The sequence below is a fragment of the Pseudonaja textilis genome, chromosome 1, assembly GCF_049901715.1.
Source record: "Pseudonaja textilis isolate UNSWEBS1 chromosome 1, rPseTex1.2, whole genome shotgun sequence".
NCBI lineage: Eukaryota > Metazoa > Chordata > Lepidosauria > Squamata > Elapidae > Pseudonaja > Pseudonaja textilis.
Genome location: NC_141990.1, coordinates 195,722,206 through 195,749,942, shown reverse-complemented (window position 1 = coordinate 195,749,942; position 27,737 = coordinate 195,722,206). Strand labels below are relative to the sequence as shown.

The 27,737-nt window shown below is 38.6% G+C and overlaps 2 protein-coding genes across 2 annotated transcripts in view; one reads left to right on the top strand and one right to left on the bottom strand.

Annotated features, from left to right (window-relative positions):
* GALNT5 (polypeptide N-acetylgalactosaminyltransferase 5) overlaps positions 1-12,700 on the top strand; it is a 48,540-nt gene extending 35,840 nt beyond the window's left edge. Inside the window, exon 10 of the mRNA XM_026697203.2 lies at positions 6,797-12,700. Within this exon, the coding sequence (XP_026552988.2) occupies positions 6,797-6,937 (141 nt within the window). The 3' untranslated portion in view covers positions 6,938-12,700. The remainder of the gene's footprint in view (positions 1-6,796) is intronic.
* A 3,666-nt stretch (positions 12,701-16,366) lies between these two features.
* ERMN (ermin) lies at positions 16,367-27,245 on the bottom strand. The gene is made up of 3 exons (XM_026697266.2): positions 26,816-27,245; positions 26,173-26,253; positions 16,367-18,016 (listed from the first exon to the last, which is right to left on the bottom strand). Exons 1-3 carry the CDS (start codon positions 27,048-27,050, stop codon positions 17,547-17,549), a joined length of 786 nt encoding a protein of 261 aa, XP_026553051.1. The 5' UTR covers positions 27,051-27,245; the 3' UTR covers positions 16,367-17,546.
* Between the last annotated feature and the right edge of the window lie 492 nt (positions 27,246-27,737).

Below are 27,737 nucleotides of genomic sequence, written 5' to 3'. Positions count from 1 at the left end.
CCAAGTGGTCCAGAGCAGTACATATCATTCTTATTGCACTTAACTCTTTACAACATCCTGATCTGAACATTAGACTGAAGAATGTCTGGGGCAATTCTCAGTCATCCAAGTCATGGTTGTCCCAAAGGTTCTTTTTCAAAGATTCAACTGGACTTTTTGAAGTCCTGAAAAAGCCCTTTTGGTCACCCAGTAGTGAGCTTAGTGGTTTAGACAGGATTTGGACATGGGTCTCTTTATTGCTAGCTTCACACTTTTAACTCCAGTATTACAAGTAGAAAGTCTGACTGAAAGTCTAAGGACCAGCAAGCTAGGGCCAAGTTTTGTAAAATCAAAGCACTGCCCGCCCCCCAAAAAGGGGTGGGTGGGGTTGGAGCTACCCCTGACAGATATTTTAAGTTTTCAATTTTATTATCTGCCAGCCATGAAATTTCTCTCCATGCTCCATTTTTAACTGAATAGTGTAGTAACAAAAACAAATTTGGAAACATTGCCTTTTGTTGTTTAATGCTGTTCAGTTATATCACTTCCCATTTATTTCAGCACTTCCTTGGGATATCCAAACTGGAATATTGTCATTAAAAAACAAAATTACTGAACAAAAATTTACAACCAAACTGTAACCCACTAAAAAAGCTAATAGGCAACCATCAGATTTAGACCCTAATCTAATACAGATATAACTCATAGGCGGCTCACACTAAACACAGATAAGAGAGACTCATGCATTTTGCAAACACCGCCCCCCTGCCCCCCCACATCAAGGATGGTCTCTTTCATGACTAGTTGACTTTAGGGGCGGCTTTTTTGTCACAATATGTAAACAATTTGTCGTTTCCTTCTTTTTTTTAATCCCAAATCTAGGTAAGGGTTGTGGGTGATAACAAACTCTTATCTTTTTTTTCCACATAAGTTGTGAAGTTGCAGACAGGGGTGGAGCTTGTGTTTTTGTGGAGCAATCACTGCTTTCATCATTCTGAATGATTCATCTTTCTGATGAAAGCCCTGGAACGGTGGGCTCCTCCGCCAAGTTCCCTGTAATTTCCTCAGTAACCCTGCGTGGTTTTTTTTTTTTTTTAAGATCGGACAAATTTGTCTAGGACTTGCTATAAATTACTCAGTTACTTTAAACAAATGACACAAGGGTGTGGTGAAAAACAGTGAAGCAGGAAGAAAAATAAAACACTAATGTCTATAAATATCCAAAATATGGATTGATCCAAAGGGCACCAAAAGAGCAGCCTTACAAAGAACTTGTAGTTAAAAAGAAAAAACCTCATGCTGTAAGAAACTCTCCCCATCATGATAAAACAATATCGGTTAGATGAAGTGCAAAAGTTGCTCCTTACATTATAGAGATAGATATCAGTATGCATGGAGCAGGGCTGTCAAACTCCCGGCCTGCGGGCCGGATTCTTCACGTGCTGGCCACTTCCCCGGGGTCGGTTTAGCGAAGGAAAAAAGTCCTCATATGTCACTCGATGTCGCCGTGACGACATCAAGTTTGACACCTCTGGTATAGAGGTTAAAGTGATGAGTTGAACAAGAAGAGCCAGGTGCCCCTCCCCCGCTTGATCATGGAACTCCGTAGACCAATCACACGTTCTCAGCCCATCCCACCTCAAAAGATTGGTGTTGTGGGAAAAAGATTAGGGAGAACCTCGTGTAATCTGCTTTTATCTATTAATAGGAAAGGCAGGATATAAATGCAAATAAGAAGCAAAAAAAAAGAGTATAAAACAACAGTGAATAACTTACTTGTTCCAGTTGGAATATATACACCCAATTTTGTATTAGGCTGTGTTAGAAAGTATTTTAAAGAGTCAAGTTTTATTGAAGTTATTGGAAAATAATCTCATTCGGTTTCCTGCTGCTTTGATACAAACTTGTCAAACTTATAGTTTCAACTTTTCAGATGTATTTACCTTAGATGACATAAACTGCTTATTTAGGATCCAAAAATAGTTTTTACCAAGCTGTTGTGAAAAATGATCTAATGAACATATTTTCAAAAAGAAAAAAATAAATTCTTTTTCTCCCTCCATAGCTATAGGACCTAGAAATTGATCTTAATGCTAAGAAAATGCCAAAGTAAATTAGAATGATTTTTCTGCATCTAAAATTGGAACGGGGATAGAATATGTCAGTAGAGTCTTTTGGTTTTTGTGGGGAAGGTCTATCACAGCAATTAAGGGTATCTCATCAGTAATCATGTACCCAGTCTTGGTTGTAGATATGCCTTCCATTTATTTTTCCATCATATGAAACTCTTTAAAAAGGAAATGGTATTGTCTTGAGTTCAAAGGCTTCCTAAAAAATTAAGGAAATTCTTTGTCCACTTAAGTTACAAAAATAGCTTGCCAGTTTCCAGTTGTCTTCATAAGGAAGATGGCAAGATGGAGTTTTTTTTCTGTTTATTTGTGTATTTAGATAGATAGCTTGCTGGACCATAAAAGCTAATTAAACACAATTGGATACATACTATTGCATCCATGCAATACTGAATTAACATCAAACTAAGGCCTACAAAAACTTTTATCTGCTGCGGTAAAATATCAGATTAGTTTTTATGGGAATGTTGGATGTGAAAGGAACAGAATATAAGGCTTATGGGAGAAGTGATATATCTGTCACTGGAAAGCAAAGTATGAATTTCTTTTATTCAAAAGTAATAGCTGTTACTTACAAGGCCCTTTTATGGCAGTTTCTATTGAAAATAAAGAAAAACCAGCAGAGCAGCTTATTCTTTGGGGTACTCATGAGAAACTTTTTCTTCATTTTTCTTTGTATGGAAGGGCAAAGAGGAAGAACGTATTTATCAAATGTGCATGCCAGCCATCTTGCCAAAGCTAACTCAGTAGGCAGGTTCCAGATACTAAAAGATACCTACTTCCACCTTTCTGGATATAGTAGGGGAGTCTTCGACTTAGAAACATAATTGAGGACAAAATTTCCAGTTGTTAAGAGTATTGTGTCCCATTTTATGACTTTTTTTGCACAGTTGTTAAATGAATCGCAGCAGTTGTTAAGGCCATCATGCAGTTGTTAAATGAATCTGGCTTCCCCCATTGACTTTGCTTGTCAGAAGCCAAATGGGAAGGTTACAAATGGTGATCACATGACCCTGGGACAACTGAAACTGTCATAAATACATGCCAGCTTCCCAACATCTGAATTCTGGCCATGCGAACATGAGACTGCTATAATGATCATAAGTGTGAAAACAAGTCATAAGCCGTTTCTTTCAATGCTGTTGTAGTTTCAAACAGTCACTAAATGAATGGTTGTAAGTCAAGGACAACCTCTAGTATCAACATTGTGCCAACATCTAATATACACACATGCGGCTTGACATAGATAGGAACACTTTGCCAGACATCAAATCTAAGATATGAATCTGATGGGAGAGGCACTGAAGTGGGATGCTAAAAAGTTTTAATGTATTTATTTGTAAAACTTATTGGCTACCATGCTTTCACAAGTTTAGTGTACAAGTAGCTCTCGACTTACAAGAGTTCACTTAGGGATGATTCAAAGTTACAACATCACTGAAAAAAGTGACTTGTGACCATTTTCATACTTATGACTATCACAGCATCCCCACGCTCACATGATCAAAATTCAGGCGCTTGGCAGCTGAGTCATATTTGTAACAGTCGCAGTGTCCTGGGGTCAGGTCATCCCCTTTTGTGACCTGACAAGCAAAGTCAATGGAAAAGCTGGATTCACTTAACAACCAGCTTATTAGTTTACCAACTGCAGTGATTCACTGAACAACTATGGCAAGAAAAGTCGTAAAATGGGGCAAAACTCACTTAACAAATGTTTCGCTAAGCAATTTTGGGTCATAAGTTGAGGACTACTAGTAATTAGCAAGAAATGAGTGAAATGCTTATGAGCTTCGTTTCTATTGCCAGTGCTGTACCTTGAATGCTGAGAGTCCCTTCGTTATGATGATCAGTATTTATTTGCATTGTGAATCTCTAGATTTTGAATATTTGTGGCAATGCAGGGTTTTTGGTTTTTTTTGTAAATTTTATTTGAGTTTTCACAAAAAAAAATACAAATAAAACATCTTTTTTGAAAGTAGCGTAATCCTGGGTTACATTTCTTCGTACAGACACAAATTCAATTTCATGCTTATTTTTATGTTCTATTTCATATCTTATTACTGTTTTACCTTTTCTGCATAGCTTCTCCCCTTTTAATTTTCTCAATTTTATTTTAATTATCTCGTCTCAATTCAAATCATTATATTTATATTTTTTTTCTGTCCTGTTTCTATTATCTTTTCTCATTAAACAAAGTTTCTCCTGTAGTTACTGATTGGAGTATGACACCTTTATATCTTTTAAGTTGATCCATTTAACTCTTATTTAGGCTTCAATATATACTCTAAAGTTATAACATTCAATATAATAAATGACTTCCATTCGGATTCTGCTTGGTACATTCTTAAAATACACACCATATTCTTAAAAGAAGAAAAAATTATAAATATATGTAATTAAAGCAACACATTCCATTCCAATTCAATTCTGTCATTAATGTTAATATTCATTAAAATCTTAACTTCTTTAACATTACTTTTCAATTAAATATCATACTTCTATGGGAACAATTATAAGCTTTCCATAATTTATCCCCCCCCTTCACTTATATTTTATAAAACATTAACTAATTAAAATGTTCCCGTCCCTTCCAAATTCAATTTTCTCATTTATTTTATTTCACTTATTTTATTAACAAACATTTCACTAAATTACACTAACTATTTTATCCCTCATTTTAATCATACATTATTTCCAATTTTCTAAAGTTATTTCTATTACTAATATAACAATACAATCATATGTACCTTTACAGAATCCCTTTTTCAGTTAAATTTTCACCCATTATCTCTAAATAGGTCCTGTTTATATCTTGTTCCAGTCCTTTGTAACTTCTTTTCCTTTCCTTCTTCCCTCTCTTCTTCTCTCTCCCCTTTTTACCCCCTTGTCTCTCTACCTCTATTTCTCTCTTCTGTATTCCCCTTTTCTGTTGCTTTCCAATATTATACTTATTTTTCGAATTATTTTTCTTTTCTTTGGTTGTTTTTTTAAGTCTTAAATTCTCCATTCTCTTCCCCCCCTTTCCTTTTTCTTCCCCACATAGAATTACTTGTTCATTAAAGATGGCTTCTTCTTTGTCCCAGTCTTCTTGTTTTGCAGACGTTTCTTGTTGTTTCTCATAGTTCCAAATCTCCATTTCTAAGAATTGAAAAACGAAGCCAAAAGAACCTCTCCCTTCTTGTGCATCTTCTTTGTACTTTTTAAGTTCCATTTTCAATTCATCTAGAAGTGATGCCATTGTATAAATTTTTAAACAACCACCAGATTAATTTTAGTCATTCAAATGTAATAATCAAGAATCCAAAGATCACCAAATAATCCAAATACACGCAGGCTGTTTCTTTTTGCTCTTTTTTCGTCACTTTCTCTTCCTGGGGTTACTGTTTAGTTACAAAGTTTCAGTTAAAATGTATCTTTTAGAAGTTTTGTTGAAGTTTTACTGTAGATTCTTTTTAATTCCAAGCAGTCTCCTCCCTCTTTCCAGATCCTGCCCTTTTATTCTTTTTCTCTCCCTTCCTGCTTATGAAAAAAAAAATTAGTGTCCAGAAATCTTTATTATCCCTTTGACATTTTGTTTTATTTTCAGCTTAATTGCCTGTTGATGTCAAAGTGGATTTTTCTGATTTCTTATTTAAGTCTCTTAGTTATCAGTATAGGGAAAGGGAGAGAAGAAAGAAAAAAACCAAACCTTTCCCTTTTCACTTACCCTCGCTGCTTCCGACTCTTCTTTGGGAGCGATGTTATTTTTTTGTAAATTTAAATTCCAGGGTACCTTAGTTGTTGCTTTTGCAATTTAACTCGGTCAGCCAAAACTTTCACTTATCTTCCTCCTGCACATTCTTTTCCGGTCGAGTTCTTCTTTGTGGTGGCCATTTCTGACCACCGCTGCAACCGCCTTCGGGAAAGGGAGTAATGGCCAGCTGAGGAGGAGAGATGCGGCTCTCCTCAACCCTGCTGGCAGTCTCCCCGCTCTTCACCACCTCTATGGGGTGGCTTAGCCGTGAAACCAGCTGGCTTGGGGCACTCCAGCAGCGAGCCCAGACTGAAACTGCACACAATCACGGATTTCTGTCTGTCGCCGAAGGAACTCAAACCGGAAGCCAGTTTTTGTTTTTTTTTCATTTCCTTATCTTTTACAGCTTTCAAAGATTCTTCAAACTCATTTCTTAAATAAGCTGATTTTCTCATTTGAGAATAGTTAGGTTACTATTAGGAAACCTCAGATACCTAAGTTAGTTGCACCTGAGAATATGAGTCTTGCTCATTCGAAATATTTCATGAATTTATAATTTGATTTTGACAATTAAGAAATTAGCCCACCCTCTTTTCATTGTGATATGTCCCCTATTTCATCAGCTGAGTAATACTGCAGAGCAGAATCACCTGCCATTATAGCAAACGGCATATGTATAACTTCCTTTGCCTAACAATTACCATTTAGATGGGGAGAATTGTCTTTGAATTTTCATAGAATTAGCAAGCTGTGCCACATAGAGACTCTAGTCCAAGAACAGATAGACCTGTTGTGCACTTCTTGTCCAGAAGACATGCTGTCTATTTCCTGTTCCACTTATAAATCATGTATGAGAGTTTACTTTGCCAAGATTTTTTTCTGGTACAAAAGCAATGGCTTACTTTTCAGCTTTGTGCATATAACCCATTGTCACCATCTTCTCTCTTCTCTTTAGATGGATCACATTGTTTTAGAGCACCTTTCAAGGGCCACGTGTTTGGAAATAGACCAGTCTCAGAAAATCCTGAGGGCTAACATTTGTTTTTCAAGCAATATTCATCAGAAATGGCAATTTGGAAATTACTATGCTGAGTGAAACCATAGCCAAGCAAGCTACATGTAGGAGCTGCTTAGTATGCTGCTAAGTTCAAGAATGACAACTCTAGAAATGGGAAGTACAGAATCAGCAACGTTTCTCAAAACCACAATTTGAAAGTAGTGTATGGGGAAATCCAACAGATGGAGAAAGAGCACAGATGATTTGACTGGTGTCATTCCAGCCAGGCCTGTTACCTCAAAGGCAGGACAGAAATCTGGCCTGAAAAAAAAAAAAAAGAGTTCAACAGAAAGGAAGTACTTTGAATATCTTTTTCCATGACAAAAAGTAAACTTAACAACAGAACATTATGCTACATTATTATGGGACCCATTATGAATATTTCATTTCATTAGTGTTCTCTCCTTCCCTGCCCTCCTCTCCCTTTCTTCCCCTCCCTCACTCCCTCCCTCCCTCTCCCTCTCTCAGAAAACTCTTTGGCAAACCTTGTAGTCTTAAATCTCCAAAACCTTCATTTCAAAAGCATGTACAGAAGGTTAAAAATGTCTTCCAACTCCAGCAGAAAAGGTCTTATTGCTGGCATCTCCAAGAAAATGTGGTGCATTCTTCGCCTGAAATCACTCAGCTGTAGAGACCAGAAGTAACTTTTCCGATGACCCTTAGAATTACAGCCACTTCTTCAACCCCTTTCAGATCATCCAAGATGGGAAGGAGAAAGAAGAGTCTCATAGCTATATTGAAAACTGTATTGCAGGCCTTAAAAAATTTGATATTGCTTTGAAGTTTCTTTTTGGATAACTTACAACTTTGGCTGGATACCCTGTGTGTGTTTCCCTCTTGTGACAAGAATTCGCGTTTCTTGTTTTAGAAACTGGGCATAAATATGTGATCCCTTCAGAAGGATGACAAGCATGTATTCGGCAGGAGGAGGGGGCAAATGATAGAACCGATGAAGTAGAGCTTATAGAGAATTAATGGAAACAGCATTCCTTCAGAACGTAAAGCAGCATCATATATGTTGGTGATGTGATTCATCTCACTAGGCACAAAAAATTAAAAGAACCACATAAACTTGCATCGGGTAGTTCCTCCCAGCAGTTCGTATTGCTATCATAACGCACTCTAGGATGGAAGAATCATCCAGGTATTTACCACTTGCTAGCCAATTTGGAACTTGAGAGTAATAATCCTGACCGCATGAAGAGCCAGGTGCTCGTGGTCTCCAAACACACACAGATTTCAAGCATTGCCACATACACGCAACTCTGGGTCACAGAAACATTTTTCAGAAGATTGCTTGTTTTGTACTTTGGAACTGGCCACCTCATCAGTTAATATTCTATTAGATTTTACTGATTTTCACAATCTACAAGATCATAGGACTGGGATATTCCTTACATAAAATTCAAAGTGAACACCTTTAAAAAGATGCTGCTTAAGAATGGACCTCATTGGATCTCTCCACTTTCAGCTCAATCCCCTAATCAGACGATTAGCACTTAAGAAAAAATAATCTTGAGTGTTTCCAAAAAGCAAGGTCAAATTTCACACATACCCCACTGTCTTTAAATAGTTTGTCATCTTCTAAAAAGACAGATACTTGTGTTTTTCATACGTAACTTAGCCAATATGTGAATTTACATTTTTTTTAATGTTGGGAGAAACACCATGGAGCTATCCACCTATTATCTGAAGTCACATTGCCCAACAGTGTAATGAAATTATTTATATACTATGCAATTGTACACCATAAATATATTTTTGTGCATAGCACAAGGGGACTAAGCCCTGGCTTGCAGCCGCCTATCCCTAGATATTTGTATGTGAAAAGAAACTCCTAATGAAGGACCTAGAGCCAGTTTGGTTTAGTGGTTAAGGTATGAAGGTAAAAAGCAGGAGGCCAAGTCACAGCTATGAAAGCCAGCTTGGGTGGTTTTGGTCCAATTACTCACTGTCAGCCCAACTCACCTCACAAGATGATTGTAGGGGAAACAAGAAGATATGTTGGATGTGCTCACCGCCTTAAGCTGTTTGTAAAAAATAATAAAAGGTGGGATACAAATAAATAAAATATAGGCTTCCCCAATAGGTGGATGCCTGACATTACAGCACATGTGTACAGAGAATGTGTGTTCCTCAGGAATCGGGAGTCCTGGGGAACTCTGGTCCTGCGTCCCCACATTCTCTTGGTTGGTTGTGGCTTGAGAGTGGTGCCCACTGTTAAATGAGTCTGTTATTTGACAGGACCAAAATATTTAACAATAATCTTCAAGGTATTTAAGACCAATGAACACTGGTAACTCTGGAATTAATTTGCTGAAACTGCTCATCAGCATAAGAATTCTTATGATTGTGAATTGCTCTGGAACAAAAGACTTAAAATCCACATCTTGTGTCTCAGAACGTTGTGCTGACATTATTTTTTGTAATCTACATTTTTGTAATCTTAAGCTTAGAAGGCAGCCAAGCTTTCATCAGCCATCATATTTACAGTCGGTTACAAGATTCTTTGGTGTCTAAGAGGGTCTCTGTATATAATATCACATTATGCTGACAAGGCTTGGCAAACCAAAGTTGCCAAAATATTGATTTGCCTAAGAGACATCACAGTTTAATCCCCAACTGTCTTTCTGATTTCCTTTGCTTATCATTTAGCATTGCTACCCTGTGGGCACTATCAAAAAAATTACACAGATGTTGTCTGTGAGCTCATGATTTATCAAAAACATTAATTTCATTACATATTGTGTGCTGATATCCTATCATTCTTCATTAAGCCAATATAGAGAAGCCATACGTAATAGTAACATCGTATTTCACATCTGTCCCAGTGCATTTTCACTCTTCATTTTCCAAAATGTCTGTTTCAATAATCGTTTTGTTTAGGCTTTAAAAATAACTTTGTATCCTCTTCATAGAGGATGGGGACCAGTGTGGGGACCATAGCAGCAATAAAAAGTGCAATATTAGATCTATTTTTTTTCTTGCAGGAAACAGGTATCTTGGGCTCACAAATCCAAATAAAAATTTGAAGTCCAGGATATAAGCATGAGCACCTGTGACATTCCCCTCACTCCAGAGCAGAATATATGATACAATTAATATTTACAAGTTTTAAAAATATGGCACAAATATCCCTTTACAATCAATCGTGATTTCTTATTTTCATTCTTTAACAAGCAGTCATGTTAACATATTTCCCTGCATTTTGCAGCCATGTGTTGTCTTTTTTGCTTGCTGGTGAAAATTACAGAAATGCATTCCAAAAACGAATCGGGCTTCGAAATTCGATGCCATGTTTTTGGAAAGAATGCCAAATACAGCAGCTGTCCCTGCCAACCAGTGTAGGAGAGGACAGAAATTTTTCCCCCTCATTCTCCAACCCCGATTCTTGGATTCTTAATCTGGAAATAAAGACAAATAAGCCCCTCATCTTTTAGCTCTGAGTTGGTATTTACTTTGCCTGATTGGCTTCTGTGTTCTGCAGCACTTTGTGTAATTGTTTTCAGAATCAAGCCAAGATATAGGTGTTCTCTAGGATTTGGCTCAGCCTACGCAGTGAATTTACCTGCTTTGGTCTCTTGTGTAAAAAGATTTGAATACAGTTGACTTGCTGCTGTGATGATATTTGTAAAGTCAATATAGTTGACTATTCTTTTTTACTGTTTGGGTTTATCCAATCCGTTTCTCGGCTCTTTAAAAAAATAGCAAATGATGCAATTTTGACATTTCTTAATTTTTTTTCCTTATAAAATGGATTAATGAACACATATCAGACTGTGAGATCCAGCCATCCATATAGCATGACAAATTGCCTCACGTTCACCATAATTTAAAATCCTGGCACTGAAGATCTAAAAATATCTATAGATGCCATGTTAATTATGTTGATTTGTTTAATAATGTTAATACATTGCGAATGCAGCCTGCCATCATTTTTCCCTTTCTTTAAAAGCACAATGAAACTGAACTGTGGGCTTGTGATGATTTTTGCATTTATGAATGAAATGCCCATTAAAGACAGAAAGATAGAAAACTGACAGCAGAAAAAGACCGAGACTGGTCCATCCAGTCTGCATAGATAATCCCCTGTATTTGGCCCAGTATTGACATAACAGCAGCAAGCCCAGGTGAAAAACTGATCTTTCCATATTGATCTGTACAACATGTGACAAGCATGGACATCTTTAACATCTCTCCAAGATGGGTATCAACTTTGAAATATGAATGATCTCAAGCTGCACCTATAAACCTAAGCTGAGCTTCACTGAAATGATTGCAAATTCTCTGCAATTAAATATCAATTTGTATATACAGGTAGTCGTTGACTTACATCAGTTCATTTAGTGACTGTTCAAAATTAACGGCACTGAAAGAAGTGACTTACGACAATTGTTCACACTATTGTTGCAGCATCCCCATGGTCATGTGGTTTACATTTGGATGCCTCACAACTGACTCACGTTTATGACGGTTGCAGTGTCCCAGAGTCTTATGATCCCCTTTTGCGACCTTCGGACAAGCAAAATCAATGGGGAAACCGTGTTACTAATTTAAGAATGCAGTGATTCACTTAACAAATGTGGTGAGAAAATTCATAATATGGGGCAAAACTCACTTAACAAATTTCTCATTTAGCAACATAAATTTTGGGCTCAGTTATTATCTAAATGGAGGACTACCTGTACACAATCTTGGTTTTAATGAAGCAGGGGGGGGGGAAGCCTTGTGGGACATGGAAAATTAGTTTACAGAGCTTTTTACTATCGATACTAAACATAAATCTATTTGTGCAATAAGAAAGCATGTTGTGTTACTGAATTTTGATGTATTATCAAGTCTCAGATCAAAAGGTAATTTATTGAAAATATGGACCCATTCTGTTAAAGTTTATTACTCATGATAACGAAGGTGCTAATACTGATGCAACTGTTCCATTTCTCGCTGATATGAGGAACTCAAAAATGAATCCCTAATAACTATTTCAGGGAGCCTTAAATGTTACCATGTTGGCTTCATGCCTCACACTAACCTGAATAATATATTGTTTGTTTCATCTTCGTGTATATGTCTGTATGCACCTAGCAATTGTGACTTCTTCATTGAAATGGTTTTAAGCAGACCTCCGTGTTGTGTGAAACAGGTCAGTGTCTGAAACACCAAAAAGCAGGAACAACAGGGATCAATGTATGAATTCTGTCATTATTTTTGTATGAAATATAATTTGTTCTGGTTGTATACTATGTTCCTGATGCTAAAATTGTTTCAGTTAATGGCTGCTCCTTGTTTTGTTTTGTTTTAGCTGAATTAGCATCCAGAGAAGAGCTTTTCTTTGATGAATTTAAGTATATATTGTAATGATTTGGATGCAAATTTGTATACATAACTACGGCTGGAACAATGGGACTTTCCATCACTGGGTGTGCCTTAAATTCCATTCAAGACATCCTCTACAGTAGTTTTAAATGGTGTGTTGATGGATACAACTATTTTGCTAGCCAAGCTCCTCCCATTGTTTCATTACTGGATTTAATTCTTACTCGTACTTGGATTTATTAAAATCACTAGGGATTTGTAAATCCTTGTATAAATCAATCAGTGATTTATATATCTGAACTAACAAGTTGTGCCTTAATGTGCAGTCCCCTATGACTTACATTGGAATAAATTTCACTACCCTCCCCTGAAATTGTTGCGGAATAAATATGTATAAGACAGACTACATTTTCAAAGTTGAGCACATATCATGTGTATAAGATGTTCCCTCCTTGATGGTGTTTGTTGATAAAGTTTGACATGAAGTTTTAATTTTGAAAACTAAAATTAAATTCCAAAATTGTTGCTATATAAAAATGGTTTGTGTGTTTCAATCAGTTCTAACTGTCTTCCCATCTGTTAATTTTGCAGCACCGTGGATATTTAGTTGTTTCTCAGTTGTAGCTCAGCATCTGAACTGCAATATTTTTCTCATCAGTGATTGCATGACTAAGAGTTTGAAACTGCTGTGTCAAATAGGGTTTCTTGAATACTATACACCTTTGCAATGTTTGGTTCCCTACAGTTTTTGGGCAAAGGATGAATTAAAATATTTTGCATGTTATTTGAAGCGCACTGCTGGCTCATACTTAAGTGGTGCTCCAGTAAGACTCTTAGATCCTTCACACAGTTACTGCTGTTGAGCCAGGTATTATTACCTATTCAGTGCCTGTGCACTTGGTTCTTTGTCTCTTTCTGTTTTCTTCTCTAGTGCAGTACAGAACTCACATTCAAATAATGACCATTCATTGTATATAAAGCAAGTGATCTTTCTTTTGGATCTGGTTCTGTAATACTACCAACCTTGTGTGTGGAAACCACAGGGACAGCTACTGAAGAAGCGTAGAGCAGATGTCACCCAGATTATTGATTTATTCAAGCCAACTGCAGTTTTTGTTACAAGCAAATATACAACACCCCCAAATCATGCCTTGATAATGAGACACTTCCCAAAGCCACGTATTGAAGCCAAAGTACACCAAAGGTGCTGAAATCTATGGGCTTATTTAAGACTAAAATATTCTTGGAAGGAAACTCTTCAACAAAATTCAGATTTTAAGAATCTTGTTGTGTGCTGCTGCTATATGTGTGTGTTTGTGTGTGGGGGTTGTATGTATGTAACAATGCATATATATGTCCAGTCATTTCATTATGAAACAAATAGAAAGTATACCTGCTGAATATTAGTTGGGATAAAAAGGGGAAGATGTTTACTTCACTAGTTTGTAGAGCAAAGTAGACTCTTCATTCAGTTTACTTCTTCCCAAATATTAATTTCAATAAATCTGTGCATGCACATGCACATTTTTATTTCACACAAAGTAATAAGTGTGTGTTCTCAGAATGAAGATGAAATGTTGATTGAATTCTTAGCATTTGTCTGGAGACAAGGATCATAAACAGAAGCCTACTATTTGCAAATATATCCTCTGGGGTCATACAGACTAATGGGGCGAATAAACAACTTGCCTTGGTACAATGAGGTTAGTGTTTAGTTTGTACAATACTGTCGTTTTATTCATTTAAACAATAAAGAAGTGATTTGTACGATGAACAAAAATAAATTCCAAAACATAAAAAATAAACCCAAAGCATTATTTCATTTCTAAACTTTAGTGGCATTGTAATGGCTCCATCCCCGCACCATTTCACTTTTGTTGGTTTATTTTTATTACCCTCGATGTTCAGTTAAGTGCAAAAGAAATTTAATAAAAATGATAAAAGACCCCACTGGGCAGGGGCCGCTGCAGAGCAGCGGTGCCCTCAACAGCATCACAGCAGAAGCCACAACTCAGGCAATCAAAGGTCCACTTTGCAGACAATGGGTGCAAAGCATGTTAAAAAGGAATGGGGCTTCAATTGCCTAGATGATCCTGCCATATAGACATTGACCAGTCAGGGATGCCCCTGATTCTGTGCTTATTCATCATCAATGAGACCTGCAAATGAAATAAAGCATGAAATGTAATACGTGCACAGTCTGAAGTAGGCGCCTATCTATTTATATGATAGATTCAGGATGGGAAGTCAATATGTGCGACCCCTTTGAGGACCACGTACACAACACCAAAAAAGAAACAAGCATAATGTTGATAAACGTGATTTGAATGTATGTGATCTAATTTATGCATCCAAATGCAAATTTTGATAAAATTTAAATAGCTGAACAATTCACAGAATCAAAGATTGTGTCCAGATTTGTGTTGGCAGCCCATTCTACTAACAGCACCCTTCTTAAGTTGGACTTTGACTGAGGTTATTTTTCTGTAGAAAATGGCTTGGCATAGACCAGGAGTGTCAAACTCAAGGCCTGGGGGCTGGATCCAGTCCATGGGGTGTTTAGGTCTCGGCCACAGGGCCACCCTGGAGGACCATGCACAACCCTCCCTAAGCTCCATTTTTGGCTGCGATGATCTGCTCCAGGCCTATGCCGGCAAAAACAGTGCTCAGGAGAGCCTCACGTGCTCCCTGAGCTCTGTTTTTGCTGACAGAGGGCTGGAGCGGGCCGTTGAGTGACGTTGAGCTGGCCACATCCATCTAGCCACACCACCCAGCCCCATGAGATCAAACACAACCCTGATGCGTCCCTCAGTGAAACTGAGTTTGACACACCTGGTATAGACCATTATCCTTCGATCGTGCTTCAAATGGCTAAGGAAACCTCCAGTCTGGAGGCAGAAGAAAACATGTTGAAAGGAATTCCAGGAGCAGTTTGTTGAACCTCACAAAGCAGCAGATCCTTGGCAGTTGAAAAACTATGAACTGGAATGCTGTTGCTCAGCTGTGCCCAGTTGTGCAGCTGCAGCCCTTTCTGGAGTGTGAAGACCTAGTGAAGACAACTCACACCTTCATCACTTTGAGATTGAATGGCTGCAACAAGGTCTACGCAAGGCTGCAGATAAGATGAGAGCCATGGTGGTGTAGTGATTAGAATGCAGTATTTCAGGCTGACTCTGCCCAGTGCCAGCAGTTTGATTACATTCAGAGACCTAATATCAAAGTGTTGAAATATTTTGTTTACAATAATACCTAAACTAGCATAAGGACTGGTAAATAGTTACAAATTTATAACGAGCAGTAGCTCTGTTACAGGTAAATAAGCAAGCTGCAAAAGTTATCTGAAAACAAAATTAAAGACTTGTGAGTTCTTCACTGAAGGCACTGTCTTGCAACGAACCATAAACAAGGGGAGGGGAACTGCACATAAGGGATCCTTGCTAAAAAAAATCTTAATTGATTGGTTTATGCCTTGTACTGTCATTGATAATGATTGGCCTAAACTTTTGAATTAGAAATGTATAGGAGAGGTAGGGAGGAAATGGCGAACTCATCTCTGTATGCAAAATCAGCTCTGTATGCAGCTGATTTTGGCTCTACTTTAATAAACAATTTCCTGATCTTCTCACAAGTGTGTTCCTGCCTTTATTGTAACCCAGCATGGGAATAAACGTCCTCATTTTGCTCACATGACTACAGGGTCACTGCAACAGCCATAACTCTGAAGACTGATCATAGTTACCATTTGTTCAGGGGAATAAGCCTGAACTGCTGGATGGGTGGCAAAAAAACAAACAAATAAATACATTTCATGGATGGATGGATATGGATGGATGGATGGATGGGTAGGTGGATGGAGACAGACACCAACAGACAGATATGGTTACTGAACAAACAATTGTTGGAAAGCAAGGATTATCTTTATAATTATATTTTGCCATCTGGTGGTCAGGTCATCTGGATTTTTGCACCCTAGATCTGGTAGCCCTAAAAGGAGAACAAAGCATTGCTTCCACAATTTCATCACACCAATTTATAAAAAGTAACATGTCCTATTAAAACCTTTATAAAACAACAACAAAATAAATAACTATACCATACCTTCCCCCTTCCTCCGCCCATGACTGTGTAAATGTTAAGAAATCAATTCACAGATCACATTAAATCATGGTATTTTAATCCTGGGGCATTGAATGAGAAATACATCCATTTTGCTAAATCAAAAACTAACTATATGGTGGCTTATGATCTGTTAATTCAGTCAATCTGTTGAATACCTTCAGAAGACAGACATGAAAACTAACATTCATAATTTCCCTTCATATCTCAGATGGTTGGAATAGAGACATAACTGTTATGCACATCTACTTGCTTTGTTATCTTAGGAAAGCCATTTGACGGTCATCTGTATTTGGGAGCGGGGGGGATCCAGATAAGGTATCCCAAATTCTCCAAAGATGATTTCATGGTTGTTTCTCTCCTTGATTAGTTTCCATCCATTGCTTGTTGTCTTTGCCCCCAAAACCGTTGTACTTGATGGTACGTGCGTATAGGACTGAGAACCCTAACGAGTCATATTTTCAAAGCAGCCTGTTCTCTATACTTTGGCTGCCAAATAAGTGTGAACTGGATCGCTCTCTTAGAAATATGCTACTGGGCTGAATTAGTCAGTATATGTAATTTATTAAGAATGACATGAAATGCTGATGTGAATTTATGCGCTATAGAAAAACTGACGAAAAACCCCCCCAACAAGCTAGTTAAACAGAACAAAGTATCAATGATGTACCAAAAATGGACAGAAACGTTTTGTTTGAAATGTATCTTTAAAATCAAATTAGGGTAAATTGATCGCACTATCGATTTAAACCCTAAAACTGCCATTTTAAAATAGAAGTGGTTACACTGTTTATGTCTATAATCAAACAATACATACTGGGCCCCAATCCAGCTACAACCAGTTGCATCTAAGTCCACTGAAATCAGTAGGCCTGAAGTCAGACCACAAGCTTGTTGCAAGATGTGTTGGTACGTACTTGCCATCGTAAGTTACATTACATTGAATAGGACTTCTTCCAGTTAAGGGTGTGTATAGGATTGCAATCATGCATCCTAATCGTATGTATATATTGAAACCTTCATGCGGTCAGTGTGACTAACTCCCAAGTGGCAAGGGAGCCTCTTGTTATACCATTAGTCAGGACTACTACATTTAATTGGATTGAAGCCACCAAAGACTTTACAATAGCTTGATATTGTAGATGGAGAAACATCTGGAGTGGAGATAGACAGAAGGGAAGAATCCAAGCAAGCCTATTCGATTCTCTGCCTCAGTTTATGAATGCATCATGGACTCAAATTCATCGATTCTCTGTTTAGTGTTTCCCTTCCGGATCTTCCGATAAGATATTGTATTATAACGAGAATAACTGTGCCGAGAGATATCATTCTTTTTCAGGGCCCCCGGTTGGTCATCGTATTTCTCAGTCTGAGAGGCACAGCTGGGACTGGTAGGAAGGCCTTGGGTGTTATTGTTTTCCTGCCCTTTTCTATGAGAAGCCATGCTATTTTCCTGTTGAAATTCATCTTCTTCTTCACCTTCCCAGTTTTCTTCTGTTAGGCTCTCATTGTCTTTTAGCAGTATTTCTTCTTTCATTTGCTCGCTGGTCTCGTTCAACTGTATCTTTCCTTGCTCCACCTCTGTTTCTGTCGGGCTGCTGATATTTCCATCCTGGAGCTTAGACGGGGCGTTTTCTTCCCCCTGAAATTCTTTAGTACTTAAAGTGGCAATTTTCTCGTGGAGCCCTGTAACGAATAACAACACTCACAATATAGCAATACGCTAACAAGCAGACCGTGCAAGCTTGTCTGTCTCAACCCATCCGTTCACTACAGTTCCCTCCTAGGAAGGGACTTCAGGATCATCACATACTCATTTGATTAACTTTTGGTGTAGCTTAAAAAACAACCACCACCAAATAAACACCCCACCCTTTAGTCAGACTTGACTTCTGGCAATTGCCTGGACAAGTCCATGTGGTTATCTAGGCAGCATTTCCAAAAGCGGTTCATCCTTGTCTTCTTCCTATGGCTGGGAAAGAATGGTTGGCCCAAGATCGCCCATCTGACTTTCATGCCTAAGCTGGGGTAGGCTTCAAAAATTTTAGCAAAGGGTTCTCTGCCCAGTTGCTGGGTGGGCATGGCCCTGGTGGGTGTGGCCTAGTCAGCCTCCTGCACCACAGTGAGGGGTGGAGTTTTTGCCCTCCCCGGGCTCCGGAGGCTTTCCTCGAGCCTCTGGGAGAGAGCTCCCCGGGCTCCAGAGGCTCTCTGGAAGCCAGAAACGAACTTTCAGGAGGCCCGTTTTTCACCTTTCTCAACCCTCCACATGCACGCTGCACTTACCTGCATCCAAAACGGGTCACTCCTGGGGGGGGCAGCCAGGAGTGGGTTTTGGGGGGGTTCCCCGAACTGCACAGAATCTTAGCTAGGGGCTCTCCCGAATCCCTGCGAACCCCCGGCAGCCCACCCCTGTGCCTAAGGCTTAACTAGAACATGGTTTCTTCACTCTCAATCCAGCACCTTAATTACCACACCAGAATTGGCTCTACTGTATTGAACTGTACTGAATTGCTGGACTAGCCTTATGTTTCCCGCGTCTGTTGGAGACGATCGCATCCTTGATTAGTTTTACACCTGGCATCTCCACTAAAGTCTTGTCTTCTAGGTTAGCCATTATCTATAGATTCTACACAGGCAGTCCTTGACTTACAACAGTTCATCTAATGAACTGTTCAAAGTTACAACGGCACTGAAAAAAGTGACTTATTATGACCATTTTTCAGAGTTACAACCTTTGCAGCATCCCCATGGTCAATTCAGATGGTTGGCCACTGCTTCATCCTTATGACCGTTGCAGTGTCCTGGGGTCACCTTTTACAACCTAGGGGGCATGCATAAGCGCACCAACGTGCCTACCGTCCCTGTCCTATCGTTTCATTTATTTTTCTTATATGTATCCATGTATTCATAACTATGTTTTTACTTCTACCCATTATCTTGTAAGCAATTGACAAACCAAATAAAATAAAAATAAACCTTCTGACCATCAAAGTCAATGGGGAAGCCAGATTCACCTAACAACCAGGTTACTAATTTAACAATTGCAGCGATTCACTTAACAACTGTGGCAAGACAGGTTGTAAAATGGGACAAAACTCACTTAACAGCATAAATTTTGGTCATAAGGACTACCTGCATTCGAGTTCATATCCAACAGCCCATTCAGGGATTCCTTTCCTTCCTTAATGATGGTATCTCTGAATTAGAGATATACTTCTTTTTCAGACTACTTGCCTTGCCCTTTGGACATATTGTGGCAGCCTCTTTTCTACCTAAGCTTTAATGCATTGTGCTAATCTGCCTCCGTCTGCCTTCTGCTATCACCAAGGCAGCGGTGTTCTAAATCTTCCTCTTATTATTTTCAAATAGTTGCATTGTAACACATGATGGATTTGGGCAACTGCCCTCAACCTGATGTCCTCCAGATCTGCTGGATGCAACTTCCATTATTTCTAACAAATATAATCAGTACTTATGTCCGTCGGGATGAAATCTAATACTTCTGAAGGTCTCCATCATGTTAGGAACCACAAACTCCATAATTGTAAACATGGATCTCTAAAATAGCAGCCAATGTCCTGCACTATGCTTTTGGGTTCATCTGTGTCTGTAATATAGAGATAGCCATCAATCTATTCAGAACTGTTAGTTCTCAAAGACTCTGAGGAAGGGAACTTTTAACACCAAAGAAATATTAACAAGCATACCCCAAAAAACCCAAGTGGGCCATAATAAGGACAATGATTTCTCAGAAGCAATTGAGGACATCTACTATAATAGGTACCTTATCAGTAACATAAATTGATCCCATTTTCTCAGCCATCCTGACAAATTTACCAAGCCACATCAAAAATCTTTAATACTGTAGTTATAAGTGTATGTATGTATTCAAAAGCGGGCCTAATAATTGGGGGACGTTGGGTAGCTTGTACATATAATCGATCAGTCAATATAAAATGTTACATAAATAACTATATCTTCTTGTCCTGACAATATAGTAATTCATGCATAATTATCTAAGCTTTTTATCTCCACTTTCTCATTATTTTTTGTTTGCTTGTTGATAAGTGGAGAAGAAGGGAATCAATAGATTTTCTCAGGAACGAGAAAAAAAAAAGTTTTGTGTTTTATTTCCTGATTACCAAACCAGAAAACACTAACATCCAGGCATCATTCCCACAAAAATATAAGTCTGAAGATAAATACATTGAAGCTGTTTCTGGGGGCCTCCACCCAAAATCACTTTGTAAAAGTTTGGTGTATGTCTATCAGCACTGCAGGACAGACAGAAACTTGTGTCTTTTTGTGCCCCTCTGGGTCACTGGATAAGTATGGTTTCTGACACGCAGTTAAAGTGGCTCTAAATGATTGGAATGATTTGCCAAGCTTAGTGATGTGAAATGCGAATCGTGGGCACTAATGCAGTGCGAAGGCTGTGAAATCAGACACTTAGAAGCCCTGTGCAAGCAAAAACCTTCACTGAACAAAGTTAATTCAACCTGATTGGCAAAATGGGATTTGCACTAGCCTTGTGCTTTAAAATCCATGGGGAAGAAGTAGCATTGAACGTTTTCATTCGGTAGGAGATATCCCAGGATTTACCATACACCTGATAATTAAAAAAAACACCTCTATGCTTAGAAAGATCTGCAATCATTTTGGGACAAACAGAACAGTGAAAATACTTAATGCTGCTAACCCTCTAGTTTCAGCTTTGAGATTGATGTGGTAATTCCATCTTCCCTTGATGGTGAAATTGTAAAGAGCCTGAAAATAAACCAGGACTACCTCTAGACATAAACAATCAATAATAGATGGCAAAGTTGGTCAGTGGAATATTTAATAAATGGCAACTCAGGTTGCAGAAAACCCAAGAAGAACAGAGTTGAACTTTCAAAGAGATTCCATCTTTGTGATCTCACAGGATTCCATGAGAGCCGGAGAGTCCTATCACAATTTCCAAGATTTTATACTCTCGGCTCATAATTCTTGCATTAAAATGTATTGTCAAAGCCTCTATGATTCTTACTCCCTTGATTGTGCCTTCCTCTAAGGGGCTGGTCCCTTACTTTAAAGGTAAAGGTTCCCCTTGCACATAAGTGCTACTCGTTCCCGACTCTAGGGGGCAGTGTTCATCTCCGTTACAAAGCCGAAGAGCCAGCGCAGTCAGAAGATGTCTCCGTGGTCATGTGGCCGGCATGACTAAACGCCAAAGGTGCACTGTTACCTTCCCACCAAAATGGTCCCTATTTTTCTACTTGCATTTTTAACATGCTTTCGAACTGCTGGGTTGGCAGAATCTGGGACAAGTAACGGGAGCTCTCACTGTTACGCGGTGCTAGGGATTCGAACCGCTGAACTGCCGATCGACAAGCTCAGCGTCTTAGCCACTGAGCCACCATGTCCCTTATTCCTTACTTTATGCCTATATAAAAATGCATAGAGATAAATGGCATCAATGGGAAAAAAATGTACCAATCTTCAGAGATCTCAAGACAGACATTGGATTCATACGTAATGTTAACCCGGAAAGTGTTGGGTTTGGCTTAGCCTCTTGTGGAAGACAGTGGGTGTGCTTTATTTAGCAAATTGAACAAGCCATGGCTAGGGCAATGTGGGAGCCTCACCAAAGTTTGCTAAGCATCATTTGCCAAATTCCTGTGTAGGTGAAGAGTCAACATCTTCTCAAAATGTCCTGTGAAGGACAGAACTCTACTGTAGGAAGACTTGTTAGGGAGTACAGGCAGTCCTCAACTTATGACCACAATTGAGCCCAAAATTTCTGTTGTTAAGGGAGACATTTGTTCAGTGAGTTTTGCCCCATTTTATCATCTTTCTTGCCTCCATTGTTAAGTGAATCACTGCATTTGATAAGTTAGTAACCTGGTTGTTAAGTGAATCTGGCTTTCCAAATAACTTGCTTGTGATAAGGTCTCAAAAGGGAATCATATGACCCTGGGACACAGCAACGGTCATAAGTATGAACCGGTTGACAAGCGTCTGAATTTTGATCATGGGGATGCTGCAAAGGTCGTAACTGTGAAAAACGGTCATAAGTCACCTTTTTCAGTGCTGTTATCACTTTGAATGGTCATTAAACAAACTGTTGTAAGTTGAGGACTACCTGTACCTAATAGGGACTGGGGCCACTCAAGTCTTAGAATTATATTCTAAACCAAGGGGCAACAACCACGGCTCTGGAGCCGCATGTGGCTCTTTCATTCCTCTGCTGTGGCTCCCTGTCGCTCAAAATATGTCACAACTGCCAGTGTGTGGCACCCGCCGGCACTCAATTTATTGAGCTTTTCAACCACTGGTGGGCCAGCCATGGGTAAATCCAAGAAAAGAAAAGTTTCAGAAGAAAACAGAACATTTAATTCAACTACATATTCTAGTTTTGTAGCCGCTCAGGAAATAGGAAAGGTCTTGGGGCTCCCGGTGTTTTCTTTTCTGTGGGAAATGGGTTCAAGTGGCTCTTTGAGTGTTTAAGGTTGCCGACCCCTGTTCTAAACCAACTATTATATGGGATTATGTGGGGTTTCTTTTCTTTTTAGAAAGATCTTCTATTGTACATGTCTTCAAATATAACAAGCAATGAAACTAGGCTTTGTCTGAGTCTGCTAGCAAATCCATTTGCACACCTTCTTAGCTATTACCTGCCTATCTTTTTGAAAGAGGCAATGCTTTGCCATCTCTCAAACCAGGAGATCCTTTTTATTCCTTAAGTCACCTTAGGAACGGCATTGTTGAAACTCAGCTATAGTAACCACAGTTAACAGTCGTAAAGCTGTATCAAGCAGTCACTTTAAAAGCGAAAATAAATGTTCCCTTTTGTACACGCTCCTATCTTCTATATGAAGCAGTGGCTCAGCTTATAAGGAGCAGGCTATGGCAGTTTTGGATTGGATCACAATAATGGAGAGCCACGATGAGCACGGATACCAGAGAGTTCCCTGGTTTTTTGGAAGGATTTCTCTTGACAAAACAGCATAAGAGATGCCTACAGCACTGTTGGAAGAAGACAAAAAAATAAACTCCACTGAGCCCGGGTATTGTCTTTCTTAGGCATTATGTCATGACGATAAGGGTGGGAAAATGTAATCATTGTGATGGATGGAAGGAATAATATTGAGGAACAGGAAGAAGAGTTACTACAAAAACAATAGTTAGATAAAAGAAACTTGAGTCTGGGCCAAAACTGTTATCTGAGAAAGCATCTCAGAAAAGACTTTCCCTAATTCTCATGAAAATAAAGGAAAAGAGGGTGGAAGTCCCTTTAGGTATGCAAGATTCTATAATCTTATAATAAAAATAGTGTTAACCTGCATGACTTTAGTTTCCTAATCTGACTACCTCAATGGGCTGACAGTTGATTTTCCATTCTCTCCGTGCATCTACAGAGAGTTGATCAGTAATCCTGTTTAGATGGCACAAAATGGATGTAGTAAATCCATCCTGGCAATCTTTGACTTTTCAGTGGTTTTTAATACCATCGCTCATGGTATTCTTCTGGAGCAGCTCAAGGGATTGCAATAAGAAGGCATGTGCTACAGTGGTTATCCTCCTTCCTCTGTGGCTGATTCCAGTCAATTTTGGTCAATGGGAAGTATCGAGTTCAAGGCCTCTGCTTTGCGGAATTCCTCCAGGTTCTACTACAGGGGTGAGCAATTCCTTTTCTCAAGGGGCCACATAAGAAACTGGGACTGTTGTGGAGGGCCACCATTGCTGATGCCCTGCTCCCTGATGCTAATGCCATACCCCAACAATGACATCATCCCATCTTCCCCTTGCAAATGATGCTCCATCCTGCCAACAACAGTGGGCTGGACTGAAACAATCTGTAAGCTGGATGTGGCTGGTGGGCTGTTAAACGCCCAGGTCTGGTCTACTACCTCTCCACTACTTTTTAATTCCTATAAGGAGCCACGGTCGGAGATCATCCACTGACATTGGGCAACTTATAATGTGTTGATGATACCCATATGTTTCTGCTCTTGGTCAACCAAATGAACACTGTCAAAGTTCTATCTGACTGTCTGGAAAATGTAGGGATCTAGATGGAGAAGAACAAGCTCCAGCTTAATGCTAATAGGATCAGGTAGCTGTGAGTTTTGATCACATCCAATCCAGTGATTTTTTTTATCTTTATCTCTGAATGCCATAACACTCCTCCAGAGTTGGTGAACAATTTGGGGGTCTTTCTGAGCTCATGGTTTCTAGTTTAGAAGGCTTTTCTAATGATGCAATTGTTCCTGTTGTCAGACCAAGAGGCCCAACTCATGATAAATCACGCCTTAGTCATCTGCCAGCTGGATTATTGCAATGCGCTTTATGTGGGACTGGCCTTGAAAAACATTCAGAAGCTGCAACTGGTTCAGAATATTTCAACATGGGCAGTTTTGGCAGTTATCTCTGTGAGCTGCACTGGCTCCTCGCTGGCTTCTAGGCACAATTAAAAATGCTGGTTGTCCCCTATAAAGCCCTACATGACATGGGACCATCTGTCTCTGGCTATTGTGCTTTGCCCACTAGACTCTGCAGGACTGGCCTTCTATTAGGAAATATCATCTTGTGGGACTTAGAAGTTATGCCTTCTCAGTTGTGGTGCCTGCTTCATGGAACAATGCCTCCAAGAGATATGATATCCTTAACCCTTAAGCAAGCGTTACTTTTTCTGATCCTTGGATGGTGGGGTAGGAATAATGGGTAGTAATTGATCTCTTGATTAAAACATTATCAACTATATGTCGAGATAACAGTTCTGATCTTGGATCTAGGGATGTCACAAATATAGTGAGGATTATATTTTCCTCTTTGCTCATCCATGAGCTTAATACACATTGTTATTTGTTTATTTCCTACCAGATAGCAACAAGAAACATGGCAGCAATATGCAAAACAAAACATCTGCCTCTATATGATTATCTTGTAATGCCACCAATATCTGGTAAGGAACATGTGTCTTTCAGTCATTCTTAGAAAATTGTTTTTAAAAAAATCTCATCACTTCTTGTGAAAGTGCTATATACCCACTTGCTCAAAAGGAAGCCAAAGGTAAACTGGGCAGAAAAGAGAATTCCGGGGTCCTGGAGAAATTGTTTTATGAATGACCATGGCAGCCATTTTGTGAATAAGCAAGTCCTTTTCCATATCATCCATTTTGTGAGAGTACCTGTAACGTGCTTTAAAAATTGCACATGTGCCTCTAATCCCAAAAAAATGCCAGATTTAAATGTGGGACTAGATATATTGCTTCTTGTCATTGCTGACTTATAGTGAATAAGCTCAAAAACGCTGTCACAAGCTAGCTAAGATTTTCCAGCCAACAGAGAAATATTCCCTTCCAAGGTTAATCATGGCTTTTGCAGATCATCTTAACTAAAACTGCAACAACAGGCAAGGGTTAACCGCTCCCATGACTGTTTTGATTCTGCCACTCTCTCACACATTTATGGCAGCTATTTCCACTAAGGCCAGGTCTGACCTCCAACCGAGGAGAAAAAAATATGTAGACTACTAATCTATTCTTGTAAGAACCTTTTTTTAACCTGGTTACATTCAAATGTGGACATCTTTTCAACCCAGCTTGGCTATTACAAAGAGCCCTTAAAATAATATTGGCTTGAGAGATGCTGCTAGGTAGTAAAATTAGGCTATAGTGAAGTCCTCATACTTTGATGGAGCATAGCTATAATTAATTTAAATCTGAAGCAGGGTAAACATGTTAAGTAACCTATTAGAATAAACTTGAAGCCACTTCTCTATAACTCAAGTTAGATCATGATGCAATTCATAATATTCATGATGTTTCTTTACTTCCAAAAACTAAGTATATTTCTCACCATCTCTGGATTCTTCTTCACAGACTCTTGATTCCTGATAAACGAGGCTATTTTTTTCTTCATTTTTTCCTTCTGGCTTTCCTTGAAAACATATAAAGTATAAAGCTGATATTTCCCTAAAAAACGAGGCTTAGTAATTATAAATTGCAGTTATTAGTACCTTTACCATACAATTCAGCTGGGACTCTAAGTGAACTGAATTTGCAATTAAACTGTTTTTTTTTCCAAGACTGAGGATTTATAAGTAAAGACAATTAAAATTATCAGCCTGGGGCAGAATTCAGCCACAATACAACTCTTTTAAGTCAGACTGCTTTCAACAAGAACATGTAGTGCACATGATTACATTTCTTCAATTTGAAATAAATAAGAATTAAATGTAGTTAATTTTATCTAGACCTTACTTAAAATAAGGAATGTATTTGTTTCTTTACATTCTTTTTAAACGCTCAGAAGATTATTTTTTTTTAACCTTGGGTTTAACACCTACTATTTTTCAATCTTAAAAAATGTAGCATTCTTTAAAAATTGCTTCTGAAATATGAAATATGGTTTCAGAAGCAAAGTAAAACAAAATGCAAAATCATTATCCGTTTTTTTTCTAAAGCTACTGGAAAGAACAATTTTGCCGATGTCATTTTACCTTGAAGCTCTTTTGTAGCATCCAAAATTTGATGTGTTGAATTCTCTGCCAAATGTTTGGCACCTTCTTGATTTTCTTCTATAAAGGGAGAGCCAGGTTTAATCTCTGTAATTTCATGTGGCCGTATCTCAGAAGAATTAGCTAGTTGATCAATAATATCAATGACCTGGAGCTGAGGTTTTTCAGAAGACATGTCCCAATTAATACTGGTCGGAGCTTGGCTATCTTCTGTCATGATTAAAGTAACGTCCAGTTGCTTTCTTGCAGATTTGTATCCAGTGACAATTAAAAATCCTGTAATTATTGCAATATTCAAACCAAATGTTTTGTGTGGGTTTGAGTTTGTGTGTGGAATAAAGAATTGTTGAAGAATCAACAAGCTTCCCTTCCCTTCCCTTCAAGTTGTTGTAACCAAAATAGAGAATAGATTTGTCCTGGGTTTGTCCAAGCTCTCCTCACAAAAAAAAAAAAAAAAAAGAGAGAGAGAAAAAGCCAGCCAATCGGTAGCTCTCCTGTCACTTAGCCTTTCTGTTGCATAATAAATGCACTATTTTCAATTTACATAAACAAACAATCTACAAGCAACAAAGCTTTTTGTGCTGGTATGCAAAGCTGAGCTTTCCGCATATCAGCCCCATTGAAATAAGCGGAGATTTTTGTCCATCTACCATAAAGCTTCTTTGTCCGCTTGCCTTGAAACAAGAGTGTGATTGTCCCAACCTTTTAATCTATACCAAGTGACCACCTTGAGGCACAGTACTGCGGTATAAACTGATTAACATTCCCCAGTACGTTCTGTTTAAACCTTGATATCCTCCTGGATCAGACAAAGAATTCATTTGACATTTGTGAAAGAATAGAAGTGGGCACTGGGTAATCTTGCATGTGATTGTATGACTTTTTTCAAGATGTGTTAATCTGC